This window comes from Parambassis ranga, chromosome 16, assembly GCF_900634625.1.
Source record: "Parambassis ranga chromosome 16, fParRan2.1, whole genome shotgun sequence".
Lineage (NCBI taxonomy): Eukaryota > Metazoa > Chordata > Actinopteri > Ambassidae > Parambassis > Parambassis ranga.
In genome coordinates this window covers 13418215-13439794 of record NC_041036.1, presented here as the reverse complement: position 1 = coordinate 13439794, position 21580 = coordinate 13418215, and the positions used below count along the sequence as shown (strand labels likewise).

General features: G+C 41.6%; 4 protein-coding genes across 4 annotated transcripts; 3 read left to right on the top strand and 1 right to left on the bottom strand.

Moving 5' to 3' along the window:
• Positions 1-232: 232 nt before the first annotated feature.
• On the bottom strand, positions 233-3409 carry LOC114447927 (zinc-binding protein A33). The gene is made up of 7 exons (XM_028424483.1): positions 3254-3409; positions 2981-3052; positions 2686-2781; positions 2284-2517; positions 1854-1876; positions 1579-1694; positions 233-1497 (listed from the first exon to the last, which is right to left on the bottom strand). Exons 2-7 carry the CDS (start codon positions 3041-3043, stop codon positions 944-946), a joined length of 1086 nt encoding a protein of 361 aa, XP_028280284.1. The 5' UTR covers positions 3044-3052; positions 3254-3409; the 3' UTR covers positions 233-943.
• An 899-nt stretch (positions 3410-4308) lies between these two features.
• On the top strand, positions 4309-7186 carry ino80e (INO80 complex subunit E). The gene is made up of 8 exons (XM_028424502.1): positions 4309-4365; positions 4659-4741; positions 4835-4905; positions 4982-5034; positions 5142-5229; positions 5601-5718; positions 6040-6138; positions 6558-7186. Exons 1-8 carry the CDS (start codon positions 4338-4340, stop codon positions 6762-6764), a joined length of 747 nt encoding a protein of 248 aa, XP_028280303.1. The 5' UTR covers positions 4309-4337; the 3' UTR covers positions 6765-7186.
• Positions 7187-8247: 1061 nt separating this feature from the next.
• Positions 8248-11588, top strand: LOC114447907 (uncharacterized). Its single transcript, XM_028424444.1, has 3 exons — positions 8248-8853; positions 9622-10428; positions 10760-11588. The coding sequence occupies exons 1-3, from the start codon at positions 8548-8550 to the stop codon at positions 11276-11278; spliced, it is 1632 nt and encodes a 543-aa protein (XP_028280245.1). The 5' UTR covers positions 8248-8547; the 3' UTR covers positions 11279-11588.
• Positions 11589-12439: 851 nt separating this feature from the next.
• Positions 12440-21561, top strand: vars1 (valyl-tRNA synthetase 1). Its single transcript, XM_028424386.1, has 28 exons — positions 12440-12795; positions 12878-13021; positions 13106-13313; positions 13398-13513; positions 13659-13734; positions 13825-13925; positions 14006-14133; positions 14240-14404; positions 15252-15333; positions 15420-15539; positions 15809-15917; positions 16003-16182; positions 16338-16462; positions 16610-16713; positions 16817-16975; positions 17479-17569; positions 17703-17808; positions 17948-18018; positions 18179-18304; positions 18375-18479; positions 18903-19050; positions 19132-19259; positions 19512-19667; positions 19746-19970; positions 20054-20165; positions 20684-20859; positions 21138-21287; positions 21367-21561. The coding sequence occupies exons 1-28, from the start codon at positions 12442-12444 to the stop codon at positions 21433-21435; spliced, it is 3834 nt and encodes a 1277-aa protein (XP_028280187.1). The 5' UTR covers positions 12440-12441; the 3' UTR covers positions 21436-21561.
• Positions 21562-21580: the final 19 nt, after the last annotated feature.

The following is a 21580-nucleotide window of genomic DNA, read 5'->3' as shown; positions in this document are numbered from 1 at the left end:
CCACTTTTATTAATATCTCCGGCACTCCTTGCACTATGTGAGTCGTCTCTGCCCTCTCTAATCACTGCTGCTGTCCTGACCTGGTTGTGGTGGTGTTGACGTCCCACATGGTCTCTCTGTACTCTCCTTTTTGCACAACACTTCACACAGATGTTTTGTAAAGACAAAAGTTTCTTTATTTCATGTCTAAAGGAATACTAAGAATAAACAAGCAATTATGACTCTTGCTGTCTTGTTAACACTTTCTTTCTGTCTGAGTCACAAACTTGTAGGACAGTGCAGAGCTGTCCTTCCCATCACAATCAATTTATCTCACTCCATGTCAGCTTTTATTTGCTCTGAGTGTCACACGCCCAGGTCCCACTAATTCCACTGCCTTGTTTTAAACTGTCGTAACCTTGCCAAGGCATGTCATAGCAGAGCAGGCACAACAGATATTTATAAACAGGCCAAAGGTAATATCATGCTGTTTACACCTGCCATGTGCCCTTAAGCACCAGGATAGCTGCAAATTACAACAGTCCTCCTGCTTTCTTATCTGCAAATGTAATGCACTTTTATCCTCTAATCATTATATGAGACATTGTAATATAATATCTTATATTGAAATAATTCTACAAGCTTGTTTTCTTTTTCTGTACTCTGTTTCTGCTGTCTGGCATCTGGTCTGCTTGCTCTCATTGGCTTTTGATTGTATTCCATCCACGCTTGAGGTTTATTTGGACAATCAATTGTAATGAACTTTAAATTAAGCCAGACTCCCCTGATCGGGCCCTGACTCATGTAAAGTTAAGAGACTTCATTAAAAGCTTTGACATTTTAAATTACTCAAATCCTTAACTAATAATCAAAATAATTTTCATTTTTCATCAAAATGCATCTAAAATCCTACTAACACAACAGCTTGTATTGAATTTGTATTTAACTGAGTGGTAACAGCTTCTTAAAGTGAAGGCTGAAAGATCTTAAGTGGACCTATGTTCTCTCCAAAATCTGTGTCACATGGATTATAGAAGGGGAACAGAGGAACCAGCACAGTATCCATGGAGAAGGTGTATATTGGCGCCATGGTAACAGCATTATAAAAAGTCACTTCCTCCTTTTCACAGTCTAAGAACACACCAATGCGGACAAGTCGCACAGACACGTTAACTTTGGTGGGCTTTGGGTCGGTGCAAGCTAAGACAGAGCCGCCCTTCATGGCCAGGGTCCAGAGGCCACTGGAGGTGCCTGTGGCAGACATCTCACCTCTTTGGACGTCTTCTCGTGCCACACCCAGCCTCCATGCTGTCTTTCTCCCCACCTCCACCTCCCAGTAATGTCGGCCTGTGGTGAACCCCTGCTGGCCCATCACACAGTAATAATAGTGAAACCTTCTTGGATTGGCCGGGCAATCTTTGGTATCTTTATCCTCCTCAAACCAAACCGACGTGCAGCAGGGTGACAGGGACAGATTTGGGTGGGCAGTTTCAGGGTCAAAGGTCACTGATGTAATATCTACAGGCAGATACAGAATGAGTATGTTCAGTGTAGCTGTTGATTTGCATGCCTCATAACAAATAACATACATGAACATACTTGGGTAGAGACAGCTTTTCATGTGCTTCCATATTCTGTACTGGATGGGCCCCACAAAATGACCAGAGCGAACCTCTGTGTCCACCTCCTCTGGAGGCACAAAGCTGACCTGAGACCTGTTTGGACAAAGTCACAAGCAGAAAGGACTGAATGATGGATGGTAGAATGTCAAATTGACAGACACACCACAGTGCAGACTATGGAGATAGATGAATGCACACATTCACAAGATTAATGAGGAGGAAATGTAAACAAATTAGACTGATCAAACCTGCCTTTTTATGAGATCTTGAATGTCCTGCAAAAAGATAAACACTTTTAAAATTAGTTGAACTAAAAGTATGCAGCACTATGATCACCGACAGTTTTTTTATATGCCTACTTATGCATTCACTGCCTGTAGTTCTTTCACGTTAAGTTGAGGTATTGATTTTTACTTGCAAAACCAGGCAAGTCAACTGTTTAGACAATCAATGTCTGTAATTGGTCAAATAAGCACCAATGAGTTTCTGCAGAACAGCTGGGTCTGAATAATGTACACATGCAGTCCAAACAATTAGTCAGATATTTTAGCAAGTCACGTATATATATCTTGTGTTTGTGTGTGTTATAATAAGCCAAACTTCAGCAGAATTCAAATAAAACTCAAATAGAGCCTATGTACAATATGTCCGTGTCTTCTTTTGATCAGAACAGTGTCCTCACTTTGAGCAGCTTGGGACTGTCTTCCTCAGCCAGTTTGCTGTTGAGCACTGTAATGGCTCTTTCCAGGTCTTTCCCTTGTGCTGCTATTTTCTTCTCTTTCTCCTTCAGCTGCTTTAGTTGTTTCTGTCTCTCCCTCCTCAGTCGCTCCAGGTCCTTACATTCCTCCTCATCCAGGAATCGATGGAGGTTCTGAAACTCAGCCCTGATTTCCCGCTCCAGGCCATCAAACCTTGACTGAGAGACAAACAGAGAAAATGAAAATAAAAAAGGTCAATCACAAAAATGTGATCATTTTCAAAACTTGCTTGAGCAGAATGACGATTTTAGTTTTTGTTAAACTGAAATAATTCTGCATGAAAAATGTATATTTCAGAAAGACAATTAATAATGCAGCAACAGTACCTCTACTTCCACTGACTCTATGTACGCATCTGTCTCTGCTTCTTTGCACTCGTCTACCTCATGCTTGATTCTTTTAATAGCCTGGATAAGCTTTTCCTGTAACACACACACAAAGGAGACAGAAAATGGAAGGAAGAAATACAGAGTTAACAGGAATGTAATGGTTTTAATGTTCTGCAAATGAACTCAGTTTGTTATGGACACATTAATGTAGTCATATTGTACATGACAATTAATCTCAGGTCAGCTGCTCTAAATAAAGAAGCAGATGAAAACCATAAAACATGAAGCTTACCTTGTGATCACAGAGGATTTTATTGCAGTTGTTGTTGGTGTCTTTGATGTAGTTTTGGTACATTCCAGTTTTCTATGTTTAGAAAAAACAGAAATAAAACATGAAAAAAATGAAAGATGAGACAAAGTGAAGGACATACAAATACATTAATGCAGAGAGGGAAAGAGAGAGAGAGACAGAGACAGAAAGAGAGAGAGAGAGAGAGAGAGAGAGAGACCACACAAGCCAGAACAACCAGAGTAGTTTCTGACTAAAAGACCAACAAGGACATACATCCAAGAAGAAAATTAACAAGAGAAACCGTATTGACAAGCACAGATCAGTAGCCACAGTCTGACTTGAGAATATATGGATCTATTAAAAGTAAGGGAGGATACAGGGGGTGGGAAAGAGGCAGATGACTGGAGCAGCCAGGAGGGCTCGCTGGCTGGCTCGGAGGCTGGCAGCAGCGATTTATGGCAGCAGACAACGTAGAGTCTATTTTTGTCTGCTGGTGTCTTTGGAAACAACGAGAGAGGCATCCAGTCAGTCAGTCAGATATTGTGTTTCATATCGGCAGTTGTTTTGCCTGGAAGGGAGACAACCCATGTTTATTTTTGCAAGGTGGCTTTTTAATGTCTCAAGGGATGAGCTAATACGCTTGCTGGTAGCTGCAAAGATGCTGTTTATCCATGCCCCGGTGGGTTTTTTCAGAAGCAGGCATTCTCTGTAAGTGTACAGTCAGCATTCCCCTGCCCTTGTAGAAGAAATATCTGTATCCTTCTGCCTCTGCAAAGTCTCATTTTTGAATCTTCCTTGCGTCTGTCCACTTAGCTGAACTTTTTTTTTATCTTCACCACACCCTACACCACCATTACACACACACACACGGTCTTGCTGTAGGTATGTGCACTGAAGCAGCATCTCTGCAAATGTTCCTTATTTATTATTCATGATACTGGGTCCTGGCAAGTGACTGTGCTGAGCTAAGGTTGAACTGCAACTCAGTGCACAGCAGTATGCGGCAGGTGGAGGCTTCAATAAAACACAAAATCATGCAGCATGAAGTCATGAAAGGCAAGAACAGCAATTATTGACCGAGAATCAAAGCAGCAGTAAATTAATACTTGCAGTCAAACTTGATTGTCCCTTTGTGTTTATGCCTGTGGAATGAATAGTTTATCAGTAATATTCTATTTATAGAAGTATATAATAATAATACACATACAAAGAATAGATAAATGTTGATTTAAATGCCGCGAAAAATGTTTTTTAAGTATTTAAACATTCGAAATTATTATTTATTTATTTTGAAAACCAAAAACGCTTCCTCCCCATTGCGGCGCATGGAAATGACGTCACAAAAGTAAACAAGGGCATGTCGCACAGTCCGACACAAGTAAAAGGTACCAGCGTAATTTTAAGGATATATTTAACTTTAGAATTCTTCTAAATCGTATTTGCAAGTGCAGAATAAGTATCTGTGTGTATTTACAACGTCTCTGACACCCACGGCTCTGTATCTTTAGCAAGATGCATGCTAACATTTCCAACTAGCTTAGTTAGCTGAGCTTTCGAAACATCATCGACCACAACACACGCAGCGTCGCTTTACAGACTTTATAGTCACATTGAGATCGCTTCATAACTACAGTTCCTGCAGACGGAAGATTGCATTATTTCATTATCTGCATTTCAGAGATGAACGGTCAAGCGGACGTCGAAGCTGACTACAAGCGGAAATACAAAAATCTCAAACGGAAATTAAAATTTCTTGTTTATGTGAGTATTGCTTTTGAGCAGTCATGTTTCAGTACTTTACAATGCAGAGTTTTCTTGCTTTGCGCTGATTGTGTGTTTGGGTTTCTTTTCCAGGAACAGGAATGCTTTCAGGAAGAGCTGAGGAGAGCACAGAGGAAACTTCTGAAGGTTTCCAGAGACAAAAGGTGACACTTCATACCTACTGTAGTAATGTTAATGTCGACAAGAGCAGTGAAATAACGCCATTTACTTGTTTTCTAGCTTTCTTTTGGACAGATTGCTACAGTATGAAAGGATAGATGAAGACTCATCAGGTAATTAGAAAACATGATATTATTTACTCTCTGTTGTTTGTTGAAGACATTGTATACATAGACATAGAGACGTTGTATCTATTGTGCTGCTGGATCTTCTGTTCCAGATTCAGATGCAACAGTTTCCTCAGAAAACAGTGATGTGGAAGGACCTAGAGAGCGGGAACGAGAACGAGAACGAGAGGGAGCAAAGAAGTAAGTGGGGTCTGCAGAGAAATAATAGGCTGATTCTTAACCCATAACTGCTTTCACTGTTTTAACTATATTGGACCACTGGGGAAGAAATTAAGATTAAGAAACCTTTATTAGTCCCACGATGGGGAAATTGCATAATAAGTTACCTGTGTCTGAAATATCAGGCATCATTTGTCATTAGATGTATCCCTCCTACCCACGTTATTGTGGAGAAAAATAGAATAGTGTTGAGTAAATAGAGAAAATAAATATTTGTAATACAGATTTAGTTTTAAAATTTAGGTCACTTGAACTAAATGTGCCAGTTATGAGTAAAGTGATATATTTTGTCCAAGTGCAATCAGATTTTTCTTAACCTCTTCTGTTTTAAGGAGAAAAAGTAGTCCTGGGGTGTGCCTTCCTTCATCATCGTCTCCTCATCTCTCCCTGCTATCCCGTCCTGGTGTCAACCCTATGCATTCATCTGGCTCTGGACCTTACCTCAACACTGTGAGTTTCTGTGTCCTTTTCTTATATGTCAGTGTGACCAGCAACAGTCATATTAAAGCCATTGTCATCTTCTCATCAGCAAACATAATCCCTGTTTTATTTTAGCATTATTTTTTTATCATGGTATTCACAAATCTGTTTTATCTTTTGTTTTGTTTTTTTGTGTTTTTTTATAATGGCTTCACTGTCTCTGTATTGTTCATTCTTCTGTGTATGTTTTTTGTCTCTCTGTTTGTGTTTCCTGTAAACTGCCTTATGTTTGTGTGCATGCATGTTTGTGTGGTCATTTGTCAACTTGGGGCCTGCATGTGTGTTGGGCAGATGCCCTTCCCACCAGACTATTTGGCTCCCCCAGCTGAACGAATGAAGAAAGAGAGAAAAACAAAGACGCCTAAAAACAAGAAAGAGACCTCGGGGAAGGTGAGACTGTAAGAGGGAAGCAGAGGGATAATATTAATAAAACAAATGCCTCCTAAATTTGTAGTTGTTGGCAAAGTAGGGCAGGCAGACAGTTATTTTATATACCAAAAAAGTGTTATGTAAGAATCCAAAAGCTCCATGCTGCTGCAGTGTTACAGACTAATTTCAGTATAACAATGTTTATCTTATTTGTGTTTTTAATGTAATCTAATTATAATGACATTTCAGGACACTACTGAACATAGAACACAGCCATTTTATGTTTTGAACTGTACTGAAATGACCTGCTCATTATATAAGTTCATATACATGCTGCATGATTTGTTCATCTGTGTAGCCATCCACTTGTAATCCTCCTTCTTTCAGCACAAATGCTCTGTGTCATTCCCAACATTTCTTCCTCATGCTCATCTCCTCAGGTTGTTACTCCAATGTCAACTAGTTACCCATCAGCCCCTGCGGCTCCTCCGACAGCTAGCGGCCCCTTCAGCTGGGTTCCCAGACAGATGCTTAGCGGAGATGCAGCTGAGGAAGAGGGTGAGAGTGACGGAGACAGTGACAGGGGGGATGAAGACAGAGGGGAGGGAGATGAAGCTGAGCTTGTCATTGACATTCCTAATGAGTGAGCCAAAGTGTGTGTTTAGATGTGTTTATTAGCAGGTGATGGAGGTGTGTATGGGAGTTAACTGAATGTACATTATCTCTGTACTGATCAGCCTATTCTACATTTTTAAAAGGAGAGCCAAGCTCCCCCTTGTGGACTTAAGCTTAGCTGCAGTATCTCTGTGCAAACAAGCTATTTTATATTATGTTAAGGGTTAATCTCTGATAGAGGTACAGTTTGCAAACATCTAGATATTTTGTACATAGATAAACACCTGATAATGCTTTTGTCTAATCAGTCAATCAACAAACTGTGGGTACAACCAGGTGAGACATGTTTTGTATTGTCTAGCCAACTTCACTGACTGGTTAAAGTACTGCAGTCCTTTGTTAACTTTTTGTTACAGACAGTTTTTGTATGCAGGGTAAGCTGATATGTTTCCTGAAGTTGTCTGATTTCTCTCTGATAATGTTTGTCTTTGTCACTCATACAATTGTATCATATTAAAATGTTTAAATACTTTTTGATATTAATAGTTTTAAACACATCTTAAACTGTGCCTTTATTGGCGCACCCAAAACACACCCTTAGACTTTCATTCCAGAGTACACTCAGTCACTGAAGTATGCTGTAGTCTGTGTGAATATGCCATCAATGTTCTTTGTTTATTTAATATGCAGCTTACTCAAAACATGATGACAAAAAGCTTGTGTAATCTTCATGTTAATGTCACTTACTGCATATAGACCTTGCTTATTTGACCTCTCTGCAAAAGAATCCTTGACAGAAACCCACAGGGGTGCATTTGATTCATGTTGGCCATAACTCTGAAGCAACCTGAAAGCAGCCTGGCAGGATTCCAGCTCTTCCTCAAGTCAAAAAATACAGCTATTCCTCTGTTAACTCTTACACACTCGTATAATGAGATTATTGCTGATCTGCTAAAAAACTATTTATAAATACCAATGTCATGTCTCGGCAAGTTTCTAAGAAGGCAAGCTGCAATCTGCAGGCCATAAAAGGGAGCGTGTGTTATGTCTGGGAAGTTAGATTTAAAGAATCGTTGCACTCTGGGTGAGACACTGACCCGAGACTCAGAAACTGTCAGTATTACGCTCTAATGAGGATTTCATGAGCAGACTTTGTGTTCATTTAGAGCTCTGTGGCTTTTTTTTTGGGGTTTTAAGTGAGAAGCTCTGCACGCATGATTCTGAAGCCATTAAAAGCAATCAGATAGCAGTTGGCACTTTAAGGAATGTGCATTAGTGAGAATAAATTACATCACAAAGAATGAATCACAACCAGAGTTTGTCATTCTAGGAACCTGGTACAATAGCGATTGTTGGGGAATGCAGACTTACAGGTAAACAACAGCTTTTACTGGGTGCGGGCTTAGCTTGTGTTCCTAACAGCAAAGGGAGTTAAAGGTGTAACCATAGAGAGCATGAGAGGGAGGGGTGAAGTGGAGGTACAGCCAGAGGGAGAGTCACAGAGGGTGGAACTGACAGGGGGCGAGGCTGTCAGAGAATAGGAAATGAAGGAGTAAGCAAGATTGTGCCTGCAAACACAGATTGACTCTCTCAGAGTAGAGCTGACATTAAAAGAAGGCAGACATGGTTGCAGACAATCCGGAGGACAAAACAAGGAGCGAGTGAGAACAACAACAAGCCATCTGCAGCCACCTTATCTTTTCCATCTATATACGGAAACTGCTGGATAATTTATAAGCCTCTCCCTCTCACTCTGTGAGTGTGTGTGTGTGTGTGAGAGAGAGAGAGGGGGGATTTGCTGAGCTCACCACCACCATGCTGTGTCCTGCTGCTGTCAGTACAGCTGCTGCGGCTGCCTGGCTTCTAGCAGTGCTGGGCCCAGGCCTGTCTCTTCTAGCTGAGGACAATTCGAAGCCAGCCTTCACCCTCTGTAGCCACTGCTTCTACAGACAGACACCTCCTCAGGGAGCTTCTGCAGGGCCGTCGCTGCACCCAGCCTGCCACAGACTGCCCGGGGGACAGGCGTTTGCCACTCTGTCCAGACCGACCTGTGACACAGCTGTCTACTCTGCCTTCCATCTCAGCCATGGATGGACAGAGAGGGAGGGGGGAGAACTCCTGGTAAGGACACATCTGTTTTAAATAGTAGAATGTAATTTTGAATGACGCAAACTGATGCATGCAAACTGATAAATGGAAAGTAACTGAGTTCATTCAGTTACTTTGTTGTAGTTATTAGGTACTTTGTTTTTTTTTTCGTGTTTAGGGCTGTACAAATAAAGTTGAATTGAATTCACTACATTTCAGGATTTTATAGGAACAATTGCTCCATTTACCTGCAAGCTGTATCTACCAGTTTGTTTTCAGACTAAGGTTTAAAATTCACCCTTAAATGTCTGGTATAACTTTGAACATTTCAAGACATTTCAAGACCCAAAATGTTTAAATGAATCCATATTATTTTGGAGGGAAACTGCTCTAAGCACCAATACAATACAAAAACTGAATAGTTTATTTTGGGGTGAAATATCCTTTAAAGGGTTTTTGAATGTGGAGAAAATAATGTAATATATCCGGCAAAATGCACACTGATACTTGTGGCTAATGCTAAGCTACATCTATTTAAGCATGACTTTGAATGCACAGCCTTGTTTGGCCAAATGTGACCTTATCTAGCCTTGTATAACACAAATGGTAGAAAAACAAGAGTACAACTTTATAATACTGTTTATCTCTTGAAAATACATTTGATTTCTAAACATGTTTAAGATATGAGATGATTTATATGTATATAACTAAAAAATATATAAATATTAAATATATTAAATATATTATATTACGTGTAAATATGGACTAACACTACAGTAAACTGATGATTTTTTCTTCCAGATGGAGGAAGAAAACAACATGAAAGTAGCAGTTCCAAGTCTCCTCAGAGGAGGAGGGGATCCCTCTCATCCTGTCTCCCCTGCAGACTCCCCTCTTCGACACTGGGACTCAACAGTCACAACATTGGTCCAGTCAAGCATCACTTCCCAGTGCAGCGCTTTAGGGGGTGATCTCTACATCCTGATTGGGGCAGGAAAGCTTGGGGCTACAGACGATGGAGACAAGGAGTGTCAGACGCAGCCGCTGTGGTCTGCAGTTTGCTGCGCTGTCCCAAAGGGAAAGGGTAGCTTTAGTGTGGGGTTAATCAGAGAGACAGGGGAAGGAGAGAGGCAAGTGAGTGTGAAGGAGCTGCAGGAGGTGCTCGGAGTGGCAGGACTGTTCTTTGAAGGCTGTGGAGGAGCAGAAGGCAAGACTGCAGTCAGAGTGGGTCTTCACAACGAGGGGCTTCCTGGAAATATAGGAAAGAAGAAAACAAATGGCGAGGTGCCAGATGTGAATGAAGACATTACACAAAGCAGAGAGGCATCAATAACTGAAAAACAAGCGGCTGAAGCTCAGTCTGCTGATGTCCCAGAACAAACTTCAGTAGATGCACTGGGCTCTGACAGCAGCAATGACAAACAGCATGATGTGGCACATTCAGCGGCTGGGCCAGACTCTCCTGAGTCATCAGGTGACTATGAAGCTGTTGATGAACAGGACACAAACTCCACCAGCACAGTGCTCTACATTCTCTCCACCACCTTGTCCATCATCAAAGCTCCACTCCACCCTGTGGTCTCTACAGTCACACAGTTACCTGGACAGGTGATTCAATAAACTTAACCATACTCATTTATTTAGAAATCTAGCATTTCCAGAAAGTTGAGGAGGTTGTGAATGGTAATAAGCTCAGACATACGCTTCTAAATCTCCCATAATGCAACTCCTTTATAGTCTTTTAGTTATAAAAAGATTAAGACTATATAAAAGTGACTGTTCTTTCAAGAATGCATGACTTAGATATGGCGTTTTTAACATTAGACTCATTAAATAAACCTCCTCATTCCTGTCTGCACCTCTCTTAGCCTGGAATGAGGTGTGGCCAGCAGGGTGTGTATTGCCATAAGACTGACACTCTTCTCTTCTCTTGATTCAGGTGAGCTATGTTCTTCAGGAAGACCTTGGAGTTCTTTCTGCGCTACCTGGAGAGACCTTCACACTTTTCTACCTCTTGACCTCTGACCTCCTGTCCTGGGTGGGCACAGCAGGAGAGGTGCTGTTTGGTGTCGGGGAGACCTGCTTCTTTAGCATGTATTACTGCACTTCATCCATGCTGGATGCCCTGCTGAACAGCTGCCACACTGGAGTCACTGGCATGGGCACCCTGGCCGGAGACACAATAGGAATATTTGGTGATGCATTGGACAATGCTTGGTGGGTAACCAAGTTTTTTGGTGGGCGGTTATGGGAGCAAAGTGAGGGATATGTTGAAACAGTGGTTTCAGAGATAGGTGGTCAAGCTCAAGCTGTGGGTGGAGGTTTGGGGAAGCTGGTGTGGAGGAGTGGAAATGGAGTGGGCCATGTGTTCAGGCTGGGATGTGGTCTAATAATGGGGGTGGTGGATACGGTCGTTGGTGCAGTAAGTGATAGCTTTGGGCAGTCAGAGTCAGAATGAAGTAACCAGTAAATGTTTTTTCATTTTTTTCATGTTGAAGATGATGTCATGCAATATGCCTTAGTTGTTACAGAAGGATTGCCAGATGTTTCTAAATCATATTTAGTCATTTTAAAAAGTCTTACACTGTAGGTCTACACTTCACTGTGGAAAGCTGGCTGTCCAAATAATCTGCTGTATTTGAATGCTGACCCAACTGTGATATAAAACAATGTGCACACTGTGCTTTTGAATGTAACTGCTCAAGACAACTTATATGTGGTATTTTTTGATTTTGTGCTTTTAAATAAAAGGGAATGCTGGCTCACCATGTTCTTACATTTTGTCCAGTATTTATTTGATTGACATAGTTAGTGCTTAGGATTGCCTGTAAAAAAGATCTATATTTTACATTTGAGGTTGTTATGGCACAGTTAATTTGTGATTTTTTTGTTACGGTCAACCTGTAATAATAATAATAATAATAACAATAATAATAATAATATATTAAGAAATACACAGCTAACAACGTATGTTTGGACAAATCAAGTTAATAACTTTTATTATGGAGAACTTCCGTTTTGCGGCGGAAGTAGCGGATGAAACCCGGAAGACATTGCAAGAAGTCTTCTTGCATCAGACGGTGCAGCGGCGCTGAGGGCTCATGTGGTTCTGTGTATGCTCACTAAGCTGACGTCTCTTTCGGTTTGATTTAAAGGTATGTGTAGCGTCCTGCGAATGTTTTACTTACCGCAGTTTACTTAAACATTTGAATGACTTGAAAACGGTATATGAAAAGCATTGTGACTCTTCCCATAGAGCTACAAAACTAGTTATAGTTTGACTTATTAGCTAAAGCTAACTAGCTTGGTTTGGCATGTCTTGTCGTCAGTCTTTGACAGGTGGCAGAGATCAGCCTTGCCGAAAGTTAAACGTTAAGCTATCTAATTAACAAGTCAATAATAAGACATTCTCATGTTAAATATGATGTTAGCAAGTGGAATATTTTTTAAAATAGCTTTCTTAAATATGTTTTAACCAGTTTGTGTTCAAAAGTCCTAACCCTGCTTAAGGTTATCTTAAATGCCATTAAATTCGAAGTGAATACACCCACTCCAACAGTGTCAACCAGACAGAGATTATTGCATGTTCTAAATCACTCCACATCTTTATCTCCACCAGAGATGGCAACTCTATATGTGTCCCCTCACCCTGATGACTTCAGGAGCCTCCTGGCTCTCATAGCTGCAGAATTTAATCTGTCCTCCCGCCCACGGATAGTTATAGAGGATCCTCCTGCATCTCTGAATGCCCGCTCTAGACCAACCCTGGTGCTGCGTGCTGGGGAAGGTGACACTGTTGTAAGCGGGTCCAGTGCCGTGGCCTGGTACTTGGCCTCTCAGGGCAAGAGGGCTGGAGTAGATGCAAAACAGCAGAGTCAGGTGTGGCAGTGGCTCAGCTTTGCAGACAATGAGCTCACCCCAGTGTCCTGTGCTGTGGTCTTCCCCTTGATGGGCGTGATGGAAGTAGACAAGAAGGTATGTTGATGATTTGTTTGACATCAACATGTATGTGCTTTATTCTTGTGAGATTTTGCTCTCTGACATGTTGTATTTTTAGCTCCAGCAGAGTTCCCGTACAGAAATGATGCATGTACTGAAGGCCCTCGATCATGCCCTGGCACTAAGAACCTACTTAGTGGGAGAGAGCATTACTCTGGCAGACATGGCTGTAGCTGCAGCTGTTCTTCTACCCTTCAAATATGTATGTGTACTGTACAACACTTTTTTTTTGTCTTACAGGTTTCGCCACATAATTGCTCATCTGATTGTTTCACTTTATTATTAGGCATTGGAGCCACCAGACAGGAAGGCTGTGACCAATGTTACCAGATGGTTTACAACCTGCATTAATCAGCCAGAGTTCCTGAAGGTGCTGGGGGAGATCACGCTTTGTGAGAAGATGGTGCCAGTTACACCAAAGACAAATGCTGCTGTGAATGTAAAAGCTGCTAATGGAACCCCTGCTGGTGACTCTGCTGGTGCTACAGCTAATGGTTAGACAGTTCCATGGTAAAGGTCATAAACATAAATATAATATTATTTATAGTATAACAGTGTTTTAATGTCATCACATTCAGGCCCACCAAAGACAGAGGCTCAACTGAAGAAGGAAGCAAAGAAGAGGGAAAAGTTGGAAAAGTTCCAACAGAAGAAAGAAATGGAGGCAAAGAAAAAGACACAGCCACCAGCAGAGGTATAGAAAACAGTTCTTCTTACTAGTTCTTCTACTCAAAAGACCATAAGTTTTTCAAACATTTGCGCACATTAGAAAGCAGTAGTTATGGGCCGGCGTCACAAATATAGATGATTATAGACCTCTCTTTTTTTTTCCTTCGCAGAAAAAGGCCAAACCTGAAAAGAAGGAGCTGGGAGTGATTACATACAACGTTGCTACATCAGCAGGAGAGAAAAAAGGTGATTGCATGTTTACTGTGTGTAGTGTGTGTACACTTTCTGAAAGATGAATAGATTTATCGGATTCAGCCCTTTATTGCCTGGTTTCAGATGTTGTTAGTCCACTTCCTGACTCCTACAGTCCTCAGTATGTGGAGGCTGCCTGGTATTCATGGTGGGAGAAACAGGGATTCTTCAAGCCGGAGTATGGGGTGAGTGAGTCCTCCCCTCATTGTATATTTAAACATCAGTTTAACTCTTAACAGTCTGTCTCTGTCACTGTATTCTGTAGAGGAAAAATATAAGTGAGCCAAACCCTCGAGGCATCTTTATGATGTGCATCCCTCCACCTAATGTGACAGGATCACTTCACCTGGGTCATGCCCTCACCAATGCCATTCAGGACTGTCTGACTAGATGGTAACTACAAATGATCTCTTTGATGGTGCAAAATAATATTTGATTGTGATTTCTCTTTTGTCTGTTGAAATTTCACCTCACAGTGTGTTTAATTCTGTCTGTACAGGCACAGGATGCGAGGTGAGACCACCCTGTGGAACCCCGGCTGTGATCATGCTGGCATCGCTACTCAAGTGGTGGTGGAGAAGAAGCTGATGAGAGAGAGGGGTATGAGCCGTCATGATCTGGGCAGGGATAATTTCATCCAAGAAGTCTGGAAATGGAAGAACGAGTGAGTTCCTAGGGAGAAAACAACACTCCCAGTGAAAACAAACTTTAGAGCTTCAAATGTTTGTAAACCTTAAGGCTGTTCCATACTCCACGAGAACAGAGAACTTGCTCCACGGGTGGTAAGAGTAAAAAAAAAGTTTGTTTCGGCACGGAGGTACCATACTCCACGAGACGTGTGTGTGCAGAACTCCTCATACAGCCCTCCTACGCAGCGTGCGTCACACACAAAAGGTTGGCAATGCAATTGTATTGCAAATTGTGCGCACAGTCGTGGTTACCTGGCCTAACGAGCTGATAATGTTCAGGGAAGAGGGCGTATGGCATGACAATATATAGAAGATCAGTGTAGCTGACTGTAGCAGACCTCTGGTCTGTGTGAGTTTAATTCTGTAAACGTGTGGATGAATGTCTGCAATAATACATCCTGACTCCCGGTGTTTAATGTGCGCGTGGAGCCACTGTAATGCCGTGATCAATTTTTATCGCCACCTTTTGGACAGACGCTCTCCTCTGTGCGCCGTGTTTCTCCTTCCAGGAGCTGTTTGCCAGCTGCTCATCTAAACTGTCCATCATCATTGTACTTCCTCCTTCTGTCTGTGTGTTCTGCACCTGAAGAAGCTCTTGCGCTTCTCCGCATTCATCATGCCCACAATAAATTCCGACCAATCGCAGCATGGTTGACGCACAGCCTGGAGAGAAAAAGTTCTGCCCGGGCCATGTGTCCGAGAGAAAAATGACGTCATTTTGTGAGTGTAATGTCGGCAGGGGGAAGGGAGTTCTCTGTTCTCGTGGAGTATGGATCCAGCTTTAAGAGAAAAAAATAAAATGATACACTTGTACTACTTAAGGAAGGGAGACCGGATCTACCACCAGCTGAAGAAACTAGGCTCCTCTCTGGACTGGGACAGAGCCTGCTTCACTATGGATTCGGTGAGTTTTACGAAAATCCCTAAATGATGTGTTTAAATAAGATAATTATAAAAATTATTAGTTATTCATGGCTCTTTTCTTTTCAGAAACTTTCCTACGCTGTCCAAGAGGCTTTTATTCGGTTGCATGATGAAGGAGTCATCTACAGGAGCAAGAGGCTGGTCAACTGGTCCTGCACACTAAACTCTGCCATATCTGACATAGAGGCAAGTTACCACCTTATTTGGTGGATAATCTTCTCTGCTGTTTTCTTTTTAATAGGACCAAAAATGTTTCAGTCTGCTTGGTATTACACTGTTTGTGTGATGACAAATGAAACTCTAGTTAGGTTTTTTTCGCTGCAGAGAAAGTGTAATTACAGGTGCTGAAAAAAGTTCTCGTGATAAACCTGTTACAAGGCTGTAACAGTAACAGAGCCTCCTGCCATCATTGCACATAATGGTGTCTCTTGATTAAATCTTCTGTCCATTTTCAGGTGGATAAAAAGGAGCTCACTGGCAGAACTCTGCTGCCTGTTCCTGGTTACACAGAGAAAGTGGAGTTTGGGGTCTTGGTGTCCTTTGCCTACAAAGTGGATGGATCAGGTACATGATCACAGAGAGTAGAGAATTACAAAATACATTTTGTTTTTAATACTGTTCTTGACATTTCTTTCTCCCTGCTCCCTAGATGAGGAGGTGATTGTGGCCACAACACGTATTGAGACGATGCTGGGAGATACTGCTGTAGCTGTCCACCCTAAAGACACCAGATATCACCATTTGAAGGGAAAAATGGTGCTGCACCCCTTCTGTGACCGCAAAATGCCAATAGTCTTTGATGACTTTGTGGACATGAGCTTTGGAACAGGTAGGCATGGTTACATGAAATCGTGACTTTGTCTGCTGGTCTGCAGTATGCTAAGAATAAGTAATCATAACATGTCGTTAAGCCAGGCCACTTCCCTCATTACCGTTGTTTCTTTTTTTTTTGCTTCCTCTCCCTCTGCACCATTTTCTGTTCAGGCGCTGTCAAAATCACCCCAGCCCATGACCATAATGACTATGAGGTTGGAGAGAGACACAATCTGGCCTTCATCAACATCTTGGATGAAAATGGCCTGCTCATTAATGTGCCTCCTCCCTTCCTGGTATAGTGTCTCATTATCTCTCTTTACCCTACAGTGTGTGCATTTCCACTGTGACACTAAAGTCAGGTTTCTTCATAGTTTGCTGGCTGTATTATCACTATTTTATTTTTACATTTTTCATTTTTAACTATTCTTTCTGTATCCCAGGGCATGAAGCGCTTTGAGGCCAGAAAAGCAGTGCTTCAGGCACTCAAGGACAGAGGCCAGTTCAAAGACATCAAAGACAACCCTATGGTTGTCCCAGTCTGCAGGTAAAGTAGGGTTCATGTGTGAAACACAGACTGTTTGTGTTTACGATTCATTTATCTGATTCAGAATCATCTTTTAAGCCCCACTGTGTATTTATCCTATTAGTCGTTCCAAGGACATTGTGGAGCCACTGATGAAGCCGCAGTGGTATGTGAATTGCACAGATATGGCCAAGCAGGCTGCAGATTCTGTGAGAGAGGGCAGACTCAAAATCATCCCTGATCACCACCTCAAGACGTGGTTCAACTGGATGGACAACATCCGGTAATTATCTCTCCCTGATGTTTTTTTTCCTTATTCATGCTTATACTAAAAGATGTAAGCAATATTTATGACATATCGTACAATTTGAATATTATTATAGTCATATAAATCAATATTTGTGTCAATAAAATAATAACAACAACAACAATAATAATGTTAATGTTTAATAATATTTAAGGTGTGTAGGTGTATGGTAACAGACTTGCCTTTCTAAAGTACTTTACTTGGAATGCTTTGACTTATTCGTGTAGACACATTCACACAAGTGATGCAGAGAAAGTGTCCATCCCAGATTAAACTACCATCACGGTTGGTGGACAACCCTCTCTGACCCAGCTGTGCATTTTAAAAAACAAAAAATAATAATAATAAAAAAATACACAACTTAATATTTCATAAATCAATTGATATTGTTACATCAATTAGCCCAGTTATTATGTCAGCTCTGTAAAGTCAATAAATACGAATAATCAGTCCTGCCTACCCCCCCCCCCTTATTTTAGGGACTGGTGCATTTCTCGACAGCTGTGGTGGGGTCACCGTATTCCTGCTTACTTCATCACTGTCAATGATCCTTCCGTGAAACCAGGAGAGGTAAGATGATTTCTGTCACTGCTGTCAAGGTCTGCAGGCTTTCAGATGACAGATAAAAGCAATTTGCATCGGTCGTACACATGTCTTTGTCTGTTTGTTTGATTTATTTCCTCTGTTGTATTCTTCCCTCTAGGACATGGATGGTCATTACTGGATGAGTGGGAGAACAGAGGCAGAGGCCAGAGAGAAAGCTGCGAAGCGTTTCAATGTGTCTGCTGATAAAATTACCCTCAGACAGGGTAAGATTAAGCTGTTTTTATTTTGGCAGTATAAAGGCATCTAATCACTCTGTGTTATGCCAACACACAGATGCACCTAATTTAATTAATTCTGTTCCATATTCATACAGATTAGATAACTTTTGTTCCTGTGTTTTAGATGAGGATGTTCTGGACACTTGGTTCTCGTCTGGCATTTTCCCCTTCTCTATCTTTGGGTGGCCTAATGAGGTAAAAGACTCAGATCAACTGACCTTCGGCTAACATAAATGGCACACTTTTTTGCTGCAGATGGAATATATTCTTCTACAAAGAAAAGTATTTCAAATTCTGATTTCATGGTGTATCCTGAATGGTTTTTAATGTAGCGTTGTTGCAATCTCCTATTTAGACCCAGGACTTGAACGTATTCTATCCTGGCACTTTGCTCGAGACCGGCCATGACATCCTGTTCTTCTGGGTTGCTCGCATGGTGATGATGGGCCTCAAACTGACAGGCAAGCTGCCCTTCAAAGAGGTGAGCCCTGTTCAATTTGCTAACACCACATGGATATTGCATTTACCTAACATAAAGATGTTTTTTACAGGTTTATCTGCATGCAGTGGTGAGGGATGCTCACGGAAGGAAGATGAGCAAGTCTCTAGGCAACGTCATTGACCCTCTAGATGTCATTACAGGGATATCCCTGGAGGTAACGCCTAATCACACTTGGTGCATGCTTAGATACACACAAACACACACACTGTCTCCCAGCTGGGCTGCATTTTACATGGTTACCACACACTCATTGGTCCCCAGAGGGCACATTTTTATGTAAGCTTTATTAAACACCCTTTTCTGCTTCCAACACGCTTTTATTGGGTCCATCAATCTCTTCAGTAGCTGAGGGAAGAATTTTTTCCATTAAAGGAAGGAGACCTCACCTCTAGAGGGCACTGAAGGACTTGTAGTAAAATGAACTCTGTACTGAATGTTTTGCTTCAATGCTCCTTTCATCCCTGGCCAATTAAATCACGAAGAAGCTGAAAGGTTTTTTTTTTACCTCTTGAGATAAAAAGAGAAACTTGTTGAACACATCTGCCCACTGCTTACTCCTCATCTCCTTATCCTCTAGGGCCTCCATGCCCAGTTGATGGACAGCAACTTGGATCCTTTGGAGGTGGAGAAGGCAAAACAGGGCCAGAAGTCAGATTACCCAAATGGCATCCCAGAGTGTGGCACAGATGCTCTCCGCTTTGCCCTGTGTGCCTACACCAGCCAAGGTGAACTCATTTTACCTTTGCACTTTTTTTTTAAACTTTTGTTGGCTTATGACATCACTTGTGTGTGTCTGCGTCTCCCAGGTAGGGACATCAACCTGGATGTCAACCGCATTTTGGGTTACCGTCACTTCTGCAACAAGCTCTGGAATGCTGTGAAGTTTGCCATGAAGACACTGGGAGACAACTTTGTACCATCTGAGAAAGCCCAGGTGAGACCGGTGGAGAAGTTGATGCACACAAAGAACATAAACAAGGACTGTTTTATGCTTATTTATATTCATCGAGTGACAGAATTTTACCACATAAGTGTTTAGAAAATCTGTTCTTGAGTCTGGAGGTTTAGTTTGCCCATATGCTGCCCTGATTAGTATTCGTAGAGGTGTACACATCGACATTTGGGACATATCAGTGCAGCCGTCACATTGACTAAATCTGAATATTCTGTTCCTAAAATCTCTTAGTTATCTGGAGAGGAAAGCGTGTCAGACAGGTGGATTCTGTCGAGGCTGAGTGCTGCTGTTAGTCTATGTGATGCTGGCTTCAAAGCTTACGACTTTCCGACCATCACCACGGCCATTTACAACTTCTGGCTGTACGAGCTCTGTGATGTTTACCTGGTAAGCACCTGGGATACCTCTATCTTGAATGTTTTTTTTCTGTCTTTATATAGACGATAACAAGCTTCTCTTGTTCAGGAAAGTGTGAAACCAGTGTTCAGTAAAGCAGAGGAAGACGGCACCAACCAGAGACAAATCCTGGTGAGCAGACAAACCCTTTACACCTGTCTTGAGGTTGGTCTGCGTCTTCTGTCTCCCGTGATGCCCTTTGTCAGTGAGGAACTCTACCAGAGGTTACCACGGCGACAACCTCAGAGCGATCCCCCAAGCATTTGTGTCACATCCTACCCTGGCACAGAAGAGGTGCGATACATCATGACTTACAGTATCAGGTCTAAGATACCTATTTTTTTTTATGTACTCATGTTTTTTGTGATTTGTTGTAGTTCTGCTGGCACAGCGAGGAGATTGATCGTGACATGGAGTTCATTATGACAGTAGTGAAGACAATCAGATCACTCAGGGCAGACTACAACCTCACCAAGACCAGAGCTGACTGTAAGATGACACACAAATCTAAGACTAACATTTAATTGTTTTACTTCTTACCACTCCTCCTACCTTTTTCCCTTAAAGCCACCATTTGTGATTATACATTCACCATCTGTTTCTGTGGTTCAGTACATTTACAAACACTGTCATGTTCCAAGCATATCCTGCCTCGATTATCTGTATATGGCATTTTTTAGATATAATATTCTCTGAGATATAAGATACAAGATAAAATACAAAAGGTTGGAAAGTAGACTTCAGAGCAATTTATAGATTAGACATTTTCAGAAGGTGGTTGTAAAGTAAAATATTAGATCCACTTTATAACCACCAATAGTTTTCATTTTCATGAGCCATGTAAACAACTTCAAATATACATTGTCTTTTTCTGACATTAATGGCACAAACTGTACTTCTTGTGCACGTAAACAGTGATTGTCTGAATAAGACAACCACAGACTGTCTATCATGTCAAAAGGTTTAAAATCTGTAACCTTTAGCATTTACATTTTTCTCTCCCCAAGGCTACCTCCAGTGCATAGACCCTGCAACTGTGTCCCTGGTGCAGAAATACAACCTGCAGATTCAGACCTTGTCTTATTCTCAGGCCGTCGTTCCTCTGACAGGCAACCAGCCCGTCCCAGCAGGCTGTGCTGTGGCTATCGCTTCTGACAGATGTACTGTCAACCTTATGCTCAAGGTGAGGGCCAGTAAGCTGCCATGTCCAGTTTGGTTCCACCCCCTCTGTCATATTGTAGGCTTTTTAGGCCCAGATGGAGTGAAATGTTTTCAGTTTTAAATCAGTTGCATTGACTTCACAACTAGAATATTCTAAATGCATCAACCCTTACCTGGTAGTCTAAGTATCTCCTTGAAATGCTAATTAAATTAGATCCACTTGAATTCAACTTAAGTGTTTTCTCAGTTTCTCCTTTGCTGACCTGAAATAACAAGACCACTTCACTTCTGACTCCCCAGGGTCTCATTGACGTGGAGAAGGAAGTGGCTAAGCTGATGACGAAGAAAGGGGACTTGGAGAAACAGATGGAGAAACTGAGAGAGAAGATGGCGAAGAATGACTACAAGGAGAAGGTGCCAGTGAAGGTGCAGGAGCAGGATGCTGAGAAGGTGAGAAAAAGAAATTGCATGGATTCTCAGGGTGTAAGACATGTGAATTCCTGGTAAATACCTTCCCTTTTCTCTACAGCTGCGGCAGAGCCAGGCTGAACTTGATAAAGTAAAAGAAGCCATTGACAACTTTAAGAAAATGATGTAACCTTCCCTCTTAGCATAATGTAAATCAGGATTTATTTCCCCTATTTTTCATGTCATTGTGTTAATTTTCATATTTCAAGTTGATTGTAGTGTTGAGGGAGTTCAATAAAGCTCTTACAATAATGGTTGTAGGTCTGCTGTTCTGA

Coding starts and splice junctions, on each gene's coding strand:
- LOC114447927 (XM_028424483.1), bottom strand. CDS start 3,043: ATGTACCAAAACTACATCAAAGACACCAACAACAACTGCAATAAAATC. Junction 2,782..2,980: donor AAATCCTCTGTGATCACAAG/GTAAGCTTCATG, acceptor TGTGTGTTACAG/GAAAAGCTTATCCAGGCTAT. Junction 1,877..2,283: donor ACAGTCCCAAGCTGCTCAAA/GTGAGGACACTG, acceptor ATCTTTTTGCAG/GACATTCAAGATCTCATAAA.
- ino80e (XM_028424502.1), top strand. CDS start 4,338: ATGTCGCACAGTCCGACACAAGTAAAAG. Junction 5,230..5,600: donor GAACGAGAGGGAGCAAAGAA/GTAAGTGGGGTC, acceptor TTCTGTTTTAAG/GAGAAAAAGTAGTCCTGGGG. Junction 6,139..6,557: donor AGAAAGAGACCTCGGGGAAG/GTGAGACTGTAA, acceptor TCATCTCCTCAG/GTTGTTACTCCAATGTCAAC.
- LOC114447907 (XM_028424444.1), top strand. CDS start 8,548: ATGCTGTGTCCTGCTGCTGTCAGTACAGCTGCTGCGGCTGCCTGGCTT. Junction 8,854..9,621: donor GGGAGGGGGGAGAACTCCTG/GTAAGGACACAT, acceptor TTTTTCTTCCAG/ATGGAGGAAGAAAACAACAT. Junction 10,429..10,759: donor TCACACAGTTACCTGGACAG/GTGATTCAATAA, acceptor CTCTTGATTCAG/GTGAGCTATGTTCTTCAGGA.
- vars1 (XM_028424386.1), top strand. CDS start 12,442: ATGGCAACTCTATATGTGTCCCCTCACCCTGATGACTTCAGGAGCCTC. Junction 16,976..17,478: donor AACTGGATGGACAACATCCG/GTAATTATCTCT, acceptor CCCTTATTTTAG/GGACTGGTGCATTTCTCGAC. Junction 19,051..19,131: donor GTGTGCCTACACCAGCCAAG/GTGAACTCATTT, acceptor TGCGTCTCCCAG/GTAGGGACATCAACCTGGAT.